The 12,022-nt window shown below is 37.0% G+C and overlaps 3 protein-coding genes and 1 pseudogene across 4 annotated transcripts; all 4 read left to right on the forward strand.

Annotated features, from left to right (window-relative positions):
* On the forward strand, positions 1–4,090 carry LOC143610691 (G-type lectin S-receptor-like serine/threonine-protein kinase At4g27290; annotated as a pseudogene). The gene is made up of 7 exons (XR_013149636.1): positions 1–1,240; positions 1,327–1,470; positions 1,564–1,718; positions 2,876–3,086; positions 3,173–3,410; positions 3,518–3,668; positions 3,746–4,090. The product of XR_013149636.1 is annotated as a G-type lectin S-receptor-like serine/threonine-protein kinase At4g27290 (transcript).
* A 1,845-nt stretch (positions 4,091–5,935) lies between these two features.
* LOC143610702 (uncharacterized) lies at positions 5,936–6,829 on the forward strand. Its single transcript, XM_077085104.1, has one exon. It carries the CDS (start codon positions 5,936–5,938, stop codon positions 6,827–6,829), a length of 894 nt encoding a protein of 297 aa, XP_076941219.1.
* A 918-nt stretch (positions 6,830–7,747) lies between these two features.
* LOC143610703 (uncharacterized) lies at positions 7,748–8,533 on the forward strand. The gene has a single exon (XM_077085105.1). It carries the CDS (start codon positions 7,748–7,750, stop codon positions 8,531–8,533), a length of 786 nt encoding a protein of 261 aa, XP_076941220.1.
* A 918-nt stretch (positions 8,534–9,451) lies between these two features.
* On the forward strand, positions 9,452–10,237 carry LOC143610704 (uncharacterized). The gene has a single exon (XM_077085106.1). It carries the CDS (start codon positions 9,452–9,454, stop codon positions 10,235–10,237), a length of 786 nt encoding a protein of 261 aa, XP_076941221.1.
* Positions 10,238–12,022: the final 1,785 nt, after the last annotated feature.

A 12,022-nucleotide genomic window follows, 5' to 3' on the forward strand; every position in this document is an offset into this window, starting at 1 on the left:
ACATCAATGGAGGACCAATCCACACATATATTCTACGTTATTGCTTTGATAGTGCTTCTTTCAGATTGCACTGCACTAGATACCATATATGCAAATCAAGAAATCAAAGATGGTAAAGCCACTCTTATTTCTCAAGATGAAATGTTCGAGTTGGGATTTTTTAGTCCCGGGAAGTCCAAGAACCGATACTTGGGGATATGGTACAAGAAGATATCATACGGTACTGTTGTATGGGTTGCTAACAGGGAGACACCAATTAAAGATAGATCAGGTTTGCTCAAACTCAGCGGACAGGGAAACCTGGTGATTCGCAGTGGCGGTAACACCACGGTCTGGTCATCCAATTCAACCGTAACTGTGCCAAGTAATAATCCAGTGATGCAGCTTCTAGATACTGGTAATCTTGTTGTGTGGAATAAAAATAAAATAATTTGGCAAAGTTTTGACTATCCTAGTGACACATTTCTACCAGGAATGAAGTTCGGGAAAGATCTGGTAACGGGGTTACAAAGGTTCTTCATATCTTGGAAGAGTCCTGATGACCCTTCCTCCAGGTGAGTATAGTATTATACATGACACGAATGGATATCCGCAAATGTTGGTGTGGCAGGGTGATGATATAGTAGCAAGACTTGGACCGTGGAATGGTCTCGGCTTTAGTGGCTTTCCTATTGAAATAGAAAATCTGATTTACTCCACTGAGTTTGTCATGAATGAGAAGGAAATCTATCATAGATATGCACTTATAAGTTCAGTTGTACAAAGGATAACTTTGACTTGGGATGGCAAGACACAGATTTTACAATGGATTGAGCGAATCAAAGACTGGATTGTGTATGCAAATATGGAGTTTGTAGCATTAACAAGCATCCACCTTGTACTTGTATGCAGGGTTTTGAACCAAGAAATCCAGAAGCATGGAAGGCATCTGATTGGGTGAGTGGGTGTATTCGCAAAAAGCCTTTGCATTGCGGAAATGGGAGTGGAGACGAAGATGGTTTTTGGAAAATTACGGGAGTGAAGGTACCAGACACACGACGGTCATGGTATAATGTAACCATGACCCTCTGAGAATGTGAGATGACTTGCAAAAGGAACTGCTCTTGTACAGCTTATGCAACTTTAGATATCAGAAATGGAGGAAGTGGATGTTTGCTATGGCTTGATGAGCTTTTGGACACTAGAGAATTTGATACGTATCAAGATATTTACATAAGAATGGCAGCCTCTGAGTTAGAAGGTACACGAGTTTCTTTTAAAATTACACTAAATTTGTTTTTTAGCTTATGTGCTAACTGCTAAACTGTTATTATTTCTCAATGAAAGGTCTTCTGGACTCTCAGTCTCATTTCAACAAACAGAAAAGAATACTTTTCGTGATGCTTTTAACTTCATCGGTTGTGCCCCTTCTCTTCGCAGTAGTGTATGCATATAGAAAGAAAAATAAAACGACTCACATGAAAAAACGAGGTAACAGAAAGGAGCTAGCTTGTGATGTTGACACTTTCGCATATTAATAGGATACGTAATCCTATTAAACCATGCCATGATATCATTTTGTAGGAAAGTGGAATGTTTATGATGAAAAGAATACAAATCTGCAGATGGAAGAGCTTGATGATTTACCATTCTTTAGCCTTTATGAAGTAGCCAGGGCCACAGGTAACTTCAGCCATTCCAATAAGATTGGAGAAGGAGGCTTTGGTCCTGTTTTCAAGGTAACCTTTTTATCAATATCAATACTATATATAATGCACTAATGAAGGGTAAATTAAGACCCTTAGATTAAGGGATTTACAACCAAATATGCATGAGATACAACATTAATAAGGGGCATAAATGTCATTATAACATCAAATCTCACGTGTATTTGCAATGTCTTCAAAATAATTACAAGTTTCATCCCTTAAAATTACACAATTGGTCCATGGTCTTTTACATATATATTATTTTATTTTCATTTTTAACCCAACTACCCCCACGGTTTTTAAACGATCATAACTTTTTCGTACGTTAATATTTTTTAAAATAAATGGCATCATAAAAACGAGCATTTTATTATCTTTAATTTGATTATCATATTGCTATAGTTTTCGAAGTAAAAAAAATTATGCAAAAGTGTGTCCGGTTTGCTTTTGATAGTTTTTTAATTAAACAATGAGTCCACTTTACATGTTTTTTTTGTCGTCAAAAACCAAAACTAAACTGTTTCTAAATAAAACCCAACTAAACCGAACCATTACCAATGATTAGGTTCTGATTTAGTTTGTACTTTTATAAAAAAAATTAAGTTTAAAAATTTAAAACAAGAATTATAATCTGCATATATCTTCACTTCAAACTAATCATCAACTAATACATTATTAAGAGAATCATACTATGAACAAATATAACTTTGGTCATATAAATAATAACCTTATTAGAATAAATAGAATGCGAAATCATAACAAGAACAAATATTATAAAAAACATACTGGAAATTTGATTAAATTAAAGTTGTAATAGACGAGTTTGCTCGTATTAAATAAAACTTTGGTTAACTATATTTTAACTATGTCTAATATATATTATATCTCATACTAAATAAGTAAATAATTAGCATTTCAATATGTACGGTCAGCTCCGGTTTCAACCGTGAAACCAAACTGGTGAACCGTCTCGTAGTTTCAAACAAAATAATGAACACCCAAAAATTTGTTACATGATTATCAAAGTACGTGTTTCCAGTTTCCCGCTGCATCGCGCGGGCACTCTTCTAGTGTATCTTAAATAGAATGCACCACTTATTCCTATCATAAATCGTATGTTAAAAATATACAGATTCATAAGTCATCATAAGGTCTTAATAATCATAGTCATAACCGTAATCTTTTAGGGTGTGTTGGGAGATGGAAAAGAAATAGCTGTGAAGAGGCTCTCAGAAACATCCCAACAAGGGCTTGATGAATTCAAGAATGAGGTCATATGTATTGCAAAACTTCAACATCGGAATCTTGTGAAGCTTCTTGGATATTGTGTTCATCAAAATGAAATGATTTTGATTTATGAATACATGACTAACAGAAGTTTGGACTGGTTTCTCTTTGGTTCGCCCACTCTTTATGATTTCACTTAGTATCTTACTTCAAAACTTTATATAATAACACATGACATATTAGTCACTTTTTGGCAGATGAAACAAGAAGCATCTTGCTTAACTGGCCTCACCGATTCAATATAATACGTGGGATAGCTCGAGGTATTCTCTATCTTCATCAAGATTCGTGCCTTCAGATCATCCACAGAGATCTAAAGGCAGGGAATATTCTGCTGGATGGAGACATGAATCCAAAAATATCTGACTCTGGCCTTGCTAGAAAGTTTGTAGGAAATGATACGACTGCTATGACAAAGAAAGTGGTAGGAACATAGTAAGAATCGACCTTTACTTTTATTCCTTTTCTGCATAAAAGAAGGAAGATGAGATGACAAATTCTTAACCATAACCTGTAAAACTATTATCTTACCATGTTTGTAGCGGATACATTTCTCCGGAGTATGCTGTACACGGGCGTTTCTCTATAAAATCTGATGTATTTAGTTTTGGTGTTCTCGTGTTGGAGATAATTTGTGGGAAGAAGAATAGAGAGTTCTCTCATGAAGACCAAAGTGACAACCTTCTTGGACATGTAAGTCAAGTTGTAAGACCAAATCCCAATATCTTACCAGAAACTATTTTTTTTTATATGTTTTTGGTCTGATGTAGGCATGGAGACTCTATAAAGAAGGAAGGACCATCGAACTATTGAGCGGATCTTTACAAGGCTCATGTGTGGTCTCTGAAGTACTAATATCAGTACATGTTGCACTGTTATGTGTGCAACACAATGCAGAAGATAGACCAACTATGTTGTCGGTGGTTTTGATGCTGGCTAGTGAGGGAGCATTGTCTGAACCTAAACAGCCAGCCTTTTTCAATGTAGAGAGCAGCCATAAACATGACTCTCTTCTATCAGCTGATGAGTTCACGATAACGATACTGAATGCCCGATAGAAAGTACATGTTATGCCTGGAAGATTTTCAAATACCTGTAATATCGTCATCATTTTCTCCATTCGATTGTTTGTGGTTAAGGAATCACCCTTCACTAACCATGTATATCTTTTGGCGTTAAACTGAAGGCTAGGACCTGCTGCTTCTCGGAAGTGAACTACTTCCGTTTATTAATATCATGTATATATTTTGGCATTAAACTTGTAAAAGAAATAATATATATGTCAAAAATGCGTACCAAGTGTCGTGTGATATATTTTTGCAGAAGACTTATCTGATTGCTTTAATTTTCTCGTTAAGAAAATTTCTTGCTGTGTATAGACAGACTCTTTTGTACTTCTGTTTGCTAATCTAATCAAACTCAGATCCAGATATATAATCACAAAAATAATCATTGTTAATTTAACACAGCTTAGGATATAGCCTGTTACAATTAGATCAAAAGGAATAATTTCAAAAAGATAGAAATTATAGATAATTAATAGAAGTTAATGGGTTTTCATGGTAATACATAGATATCAATATGACCATTTTGGTTCTATGATATTTTTTCAATTTAACATGAAAATTCCTTAGATATACATATAAATGATAATGAAAGTGATACGCCAACACTAATCTGTAAATTGAATTTTTTTTATTACCCTATCTTTAGTGGTTACATGGTTACATTTCCCCAGAGTAAGTATGTGGTACATGGGCATTTCTCTAGAAAGTAAGATGTATTTAGTTTAAGAAGTTCTTTTGTTGGAGATAATTTGTACGAAGAAAAACACCACAGTGACAACCTTCTTAGACATGTAAGTCAAGTTGTAAGACCAAATCCTAATTATGACCAGATCGAAACTAGAAACTAGCGATATGTTTAATTTTAAAATCAATTGTCAAAGTAACACCGTACCATGTATATTTTTATTGGTGTTAAACTAACACTGTACCAGCTTTACAGAAATCTCGTTGACGAGACTTGTATACGAGTAGTACTATACGACTTGTTTAGTTGTTTATACGAGTAATATGGAGTCATACGAGGGTAATTATTTGATACGTACTGAGATTCTCACGGATTCACGAAGTAGAAATTATTTGACACGATATAAGATTCCGTAAATTATTTGACACGAAACTGTTGGTTAATCGTTTATTTATCGGGTCATCAGTTAGTGTTTTATTTAGTGTGCATGGAATAAGCAAAAGCTTCAAGGATTCTAGTTGAGTTTGCATGGAAGGAATCTTGAAGACTATGCTTTATTTAATATTATGTCTTATTTTATTGTTTATTAGCTAGTTCGAATTGGTATTCTAGTTGACCGGATTTCAAGGATGTAAACGTTGGTAAGTGGAAAGTTAGAAGAGTGGGTCAGTAGTTGTACCGGTTCCTTAGGAGAGTTCAGTTTTTTTCTTTGGTTGTTACTTTTCACGTGTCTTTTGTAAAGGCTATAAATAGCCTTGGATTTATCAATAAAAGTATTGGGTTTTAGAGTCTTTCTCTTCTACTTTAACATATTTAGTTTGCTTCTTTTTTATTCACACAGATCATACAACAAAACTTTGTTTCTTTGTGTTTGCTTCTTGTTTCTATCTTGGCTTGATATCCAACATTTGGTATCAGAGCGGAGAAGGAATCAAGGGGGCAGCAGCGTTCGTAAGTTGATGTGATCGCAGGTTTCTGTGTCTGGACATTTTGGTTCTAGCAGGTCAAAAGGGTAGCAAAGACAAGTCCTGATTCAGGCCAAATCAGCGGGCTTGTTAACCCAGCTTTGATCGAAGAACATAGAAGAGTAGGTAATAATCAAAGGTTGTGAAACAGCGGGAGAAAGGTAGCAAAAGGTGTTTGCGGGTAATACTTTCAGTGTTTTAATTGATTATTAACCTTTGTTAGAGCAGATATTTTTTTTTGCTATGGCTATTCCCGAAAATCAAGCTTTGGCTACCGTTAAGGAGAACAAAACCGTGTCTCTTCAAATGCCAGTGTTGTCATCCACAAATTACACGGTATGGGCCATGAAGATGCGGGTTATTTTCAATGTTCATGGGGTGTGGAGCATCATTGAACCAGGAACAAGTGTCGATGTCAAGAAGAATAATTTGGCAATAGCTCTCTTGTTCCAATCGGTACCCGAAGATCAAGTTATGCAAATAGGGAATTTGCAAACTGCAAAGGAGATGTGGGATGCTCTTAAAACCCGTCATTTGGGGGCAGATCGGATCCGGGAGGCAAGACTTCAGACTCTTATGGGAGAGTTTGAATCTTTGAAGATGAAGGACCAAGGTGTAATTGATGACTTTGCTAACAAGTTGTCAGAGTATGCCTCTCGAGCCGCCTCACTTGGCTCAGTTATAGAAGAAACAAAATTGGTTAAGAAATTTCTTAACAGGTTGCCTAAACGTTTTATTCATATGGTGGCTTCCATAGAACATGTTGTAGACTTGAAGACCATCGGCTATGATGATGTTGTGGGCCGGCTTAAAGCTTATGAAGAAAGGATCAAGGATGAGGATAGTCTAACTGAGCAAAATCAACTTTTGTTTGCAAATTCAGATGAGAAAGCAAAAGAAAAAGAGCATAGGTGTGAGCATTGTTGTTGTGGAAACTCGAATCGTGAAGACTATGGGCGTGGCCGAGGTGGAGGTCGGGGGTCCGGGAGAGGTCGAGGAGATGGTCGAGTACAACGGGACAAGAGTCACGTGAAGTGCTACAAGTGTAATGAGTTGGGGCATTACATATCCGAGTGTCCAAAGTGGAGGAAAGATCAAGAAGCTAATCTAGCTGAGGAAGAAGCAATGTTCGGTTAAACAAGTGCAGTGAATAAACGATTAAGGGGGTGATTGTTGGTTAATCGTTTATTTACCGGGTCATCAGTTAGTGTTTTATTTAGTGTGCATGGAATAAGCAAAAGCTTCAAGGATTCAAGTTGAGTTTGCATGGAAGGAATCTTGAAGACTATGCATTTATTTAATATTATGTCTTATTTTATTGTTTATTAGCTAGTTCGAATTGGTATTCTAGTTGACCGGATTTCAAGGATGTAAACGTTGGTAAGTGGAAAGTTAGAAGAGTGGGTCAGTAGTTGTACCGGTTCCTTAGGAGAGTTCAGTCTTTTTCTTTGGTTGTTACTTTTCACGTGTCTTTTGTAAAGGCTATAAATAGCCTTGGATTTATCAATAAAAGTATTGGGTTTTAGAGTCTTTCTCTTCTACTTTAACATATTTAGTTTGCTTCTTTCTTATTCACACAGATCATACAACAAAACTTTGTTTCTTTGTGTTTGCTTCTTGTTTCTATCTTGGCTTGATATCCAACATTTGGTATCAGAGCGGAGAAGGAATCAAGGGGGCAGCAGCGTTCGTAAGTTGATGTGATCGCAGGTTTCTGTGTCTGGACATTTTGGTTCTAGCAGGTCAAAAGGGTAGCAAAGACAAGTCCTGATTCAGGCCAAATCAGCGGGCTTGTTAACCCAGCTTTGATCGAAGAACATAGAAGAGTAGGTAATAATCAAAGGTTGTGAAACAGCGGGAGAAAGGTAGCAAAAGGTGTTTGCGGGTAATACTTTCAGTGTTTTAATTGATTATTAACCTTTGTTAGAGCATATATTTTTTTTTGCTATGGCTATTCCCGAAAATCAAGCTCTGGCTACCGTTAAGGAGAACAACACCGTGTCTCTTCAAATGCCAGTGTTGTCATCCACAAATTACACGGTATAGGCCTTGAAGATGCGGGTTATTTTCAATGTTCATGGGGTGTGGAGCATCATTGAACCAGGAACAAGTGTCGATGTCAAGAAGAATAATTTGGCAATAGCTCTCTTGTTCCAATCTGTACCCGAAGATCAAGTTATGCAAATAGGGAATTTGCAAACTGCAAAGGAGATGTGGGATGCTCTTAAAACCCGTCATTTGGGGGCAGATCGGATCCGGGAGGCAAGACTTCAGACTCTTATGGGAGAGTTTGAATCTTTGAAGATGAAGGACCAAGGTGTAATTGATGACTTTGCTAACAAGTTGTCAGAGTATGCCTCTCGAGCCGCCTCACTTGGCTCAGTTATAGAAGAAACAAAATTGGTTAAGAAATTTCTTAACAGGTTGCCTAAACGTTTTATTCATATGGTGGCTTCCATAGAACATGTTGTAGACTTGAAGACCATCGGCTATGATGATGTTGTGGGCCGGCTTAAAGCTTATGAAGAAAGGATCAAGGATGAGGATAGTCTAACTGAGCAAAATCAACTTTTGTTTGCAAATTCAGATGAGAAAGCAAAAGAAAAAGAGCATAGGTGTGAGCATTGTTGTTGTGGAAACTCGAATCGTGAAGACTATGGGCGTGGCCGAGGTGGAGGTCGGGGGTCCGGGAGAGGTCGAGGAGATGGTCGAGTACAACGGGACAAGAGTCACGTGAAGTGCTACAAGTGTAATGAGTTGGGGCATTACATATCCGAGTGTCCAAAGTGGAGGAAAGATCAAGAAGCTAATCTAGCTGAGGAAGAAGCAATGTTCGGTTAAACAAGTGCAGTGAATAAACGATTAAGGGGGTGATTGTTGGTTAATCGTTTATTTACCGGGTCATCAGTTAGTGTTTTATTTAGTGTGCATGGAATAAGCAAAAGCTTCAAGGATTCAAGTTGAGTTTGCATGGAAGGAATCTTGAAGACTATGCATTTATTTAATATTATGTCTTATTTTATTGTTTATTAGCTAGTTCGAATTGGTATTCTAGTTGACCGGATTTCAAGGATGTAAACGTTGGTAAGTGGAAAGTTAGAAGAGTGGGTCAGTAGTTGTACCGGTTCCTTAGGAGAGTTCAGTCTTTTTCTTTGGTTGTTACTTTTCACGTGTCTTTTGTAAAGGCTATAAATAGCCTTGGATTTATCAATAAAAGTATTGGGTTTTAGAGTCTTTCTCTTCTACTTTAACATATTTAGTTTGCTTCTTTCTTATTCACACAGATCATACAACAAAACTTTGTTTCTTTGTGTTTGCTTCTTGTTTCTATCTTGGCTTGATATCCAACATTTGGTATCAGAGCGGAGAAGGAATCAAGGGGGCAGCAGCGTTCGTAAGTTGATGTGATCGCAGGTTTCTGTGTCTGGACATTTTGGTTCTAGCAGGTCAAAAGGGTAGCAAAGACAAGTCCTGATTCAGGCCAAATCAGCGGGCTTGTTAACCCAGCTTTGATCGAAGAACATAGAAGAGTAGGTAATAATCAAAGGTTGTGAAACAGCGGGAGAAAGGTAGCAAAAGGTGTTTGCGGGTAATACTTTCAGTGTTTTAATTGATTATTAACCTTTGTTAGAGCATATATTTTTTTTTGCTATGGCTATTCCCGAAAATCAAGCTCTGGCTACCGTTAAGGAGAACAACACCGTGTCTCTTCAAATGCCAGTGTTGTCATCCACAAATTACACGGTATAGGCCTTGAAGATGCGGGTTATTTTCAATGTTCATGGGGTGTGGAGCATCATTGAACCAGGAACAAGTGTCGATGTCAAGAAGAATAATTTGGCAATAGCTCTCTTGTTCCAATCTGTACCCGAAGATCAAGTTATGCAAATAGGGAATTTGCAAACTGCAAAGGAGATGTGGGATGCTCTTAAAACCCGTCATTTGGGGGCAGATCGGATCCGGGAGGCAAGACTTCAGACTCTTATGGGAGAGTTTGAATCTTTGAAGATGAAGGACCAAGGTGTAATTGATGACTTTGCTAACAAGTTGTCAGAGTATGCCTCTCGAGCCGCCTCACTTGGCTCAGTTATAGAAGAAACAAAATTGGTTAAGAAATTTCTTAACAGGTTGCCTAAACGTTTTATTCATATGGTGGCTTCCATAGAACATGTTGTAGACTTGAAGACCATCGGCTATGATGATGTTGTGGGCCGGCTTAAAGCTTATGAAGAAAGGATCAAGGATGAGGATAGTCTAACTGAGCAAAATCAACTTTTGTTTGCAAATTCAGATGAGAAAGCAAAAGAAAAAGAGCATAGGTGTGAGCATTGTTGTTGTGGAAACTCGAATCGTGAAGACTATGGGCGTGGCCGAGGTGGAGGTCGGGGGTCCGGGAGAGGTCGAGGAGATGGTCGAGTACAACGGGACAAGAGTCACGTGAAGTGCTACAAGTGTAATGAGTTGGGGCATTACATATCCGAGTGTCCAAAGTGGAGGAAAGATCAAGAAGCTAATCTAGCTGAGGAAGAAGCAATGTTCGGTTAAACAAGTGCAGTGAATAAACGATTAAGGGGGTGATTGTTGGTTAATCGTTTATTTACCGGGTCATCAGTTAGTGTTTTATTTAGTGTGCATGGAATAAGCAAAAGCTTCAAGGATTCAAGTTGAGTTTGCATGGAAGGAATCTTGAAGACTATGCATTTATTTAATATTATGTCTTATTTTATTGTTTATTAGCTAGTTCGAATTGGTATTCTAGTTGACCGGATTTCAAGGATGTAAACGTTGGTAAGTGGAAAGTTAGAAGAGTGGGTCAGTAGTTGTACCGGTTCCTTAGGAGAGTTCAGTTTTTTTCTTTGGTTGCTACTTTTCACGTGTCTTTTGTAAAGGCTATAAATAGCCTTGGATTTATCAATAAAAGTATTGGGTTTTAGAGTCTTTCTCTTCTACTTTAACATATTTAGTTTGCTTCTTTCTTATTCACACAGATCGTACAACAAAACTTTGTTTCTTTGTGTTTGCTTCTTGTTTCTATCTTGGCTTGATATCCAACAGAAACAACATTCTATGGCTAAATTTGACATGATATAATACTCTGACGAAGCAAATATATATAGGACTATATTATTGTTCATTTTATTAATAAAATTGTATTTTCTCTTGTTAACTAAAGTATTTATAGGATTAAATTAAAATCTAAAAAAAATGTGAGTTACAAATGTCGCTTTTGACGATGACTACCACGAATTTGTTGGTGAAATGGATCTCGTATGAACCCATACTAGTGGTATGACCTAATCTCTTGAAAAATCAAATTCAGTGGCCCAATATACTACTAGTATGGACTCGGCTCGTATAATTTTAATGAATCTCGTATGGCCCAATACTACTCAAACTAGATCGAGTCGTATAGCGAATGTTGAACCTAACAAAATTTTTTTCACAAAGTATCATCTATACGAGTTGTATGAACCTAGTATAGTCGTATAATCGTATAAGGCAAAGCCTAATGAAAACAGAACTCCTCTTTCCTCTAGAACATTACCTACTCTTTACATCATAAAAAATAAAAAATACAATTGGGCCACTCCATATTCTAGAGACACACATGAGCTACTCCACTTTATTAATACCTTTTTTGTGTCACCATTTGAACCTAGTGTTCCGTCACAAATCCTAATTGAGTTTTCGAGAGAATTGGGTGCCGGTGAATGTGACCCATTGTGAGTTTACTTATTAAATAGTATAGGGGGTCAGTTGTAATAATAGCATAACATGGGGGCTATAGGTGTGATTAGTCATTTGTATTGATTGTAGTTAAAACAACCAGTCTATGAATGAAAGGGCTGGTAGCTGTTGATTTGAGAGTTAATCTCCTTATTTTTCATCTTTAGCTCGATTACCCGTTTTGGTACGTAACAGAGAGGCGGATAACGCCAGAAGAGGAGCGATTTGTTTAAAATGATGGCCGGAGACATGGTGTGCAGCAGCTATTTTGTCATTTGTTTTAAATATAGTTTTTCTACCGGCTTTTCAGTCATAAAGTGTGCGATTTATTTTTCTCATAGTTGCAACTGTTTTGCAACGCATTGGTTGTTAATTTTGCCACCCTTATATTTTGGTCGCAATCGCCTGGTTTTCTAGTATGTTCAGTTCACCTAACTTCAGATGGTCACCTCACTTTAGATTGTCAAATAAGTATAATAATGAACCTTGTTATTTTCTTTTATTTTTTTCAAAAAAGGTGTTCTGGAGGACTTTTAGTCACATACGTAAAGAAGACCTCATTCAGCTGACTTGACTGTTGATGGTGTAATATTAAACCAATTG

The sequence above is a fragment of the Bidens hawaiensis genome, unplaced genomic scaffold (genome assembly GCF_021521415.1).
Source record: "Bidens hawaiensis isolate Kalapana, Puna unplaced genomic scaffold, B.hawaiensis_p1.1 tig00027557_1, whole genome shotgun sequence".
Taxonomy (NCBI): domain Eukaryota; kingdom Viridiplantae; phylum Streptophyta; class Magnoliopsida; order Asterales; family Asteraceae; genus Bidens; species Bidens hawaiensis.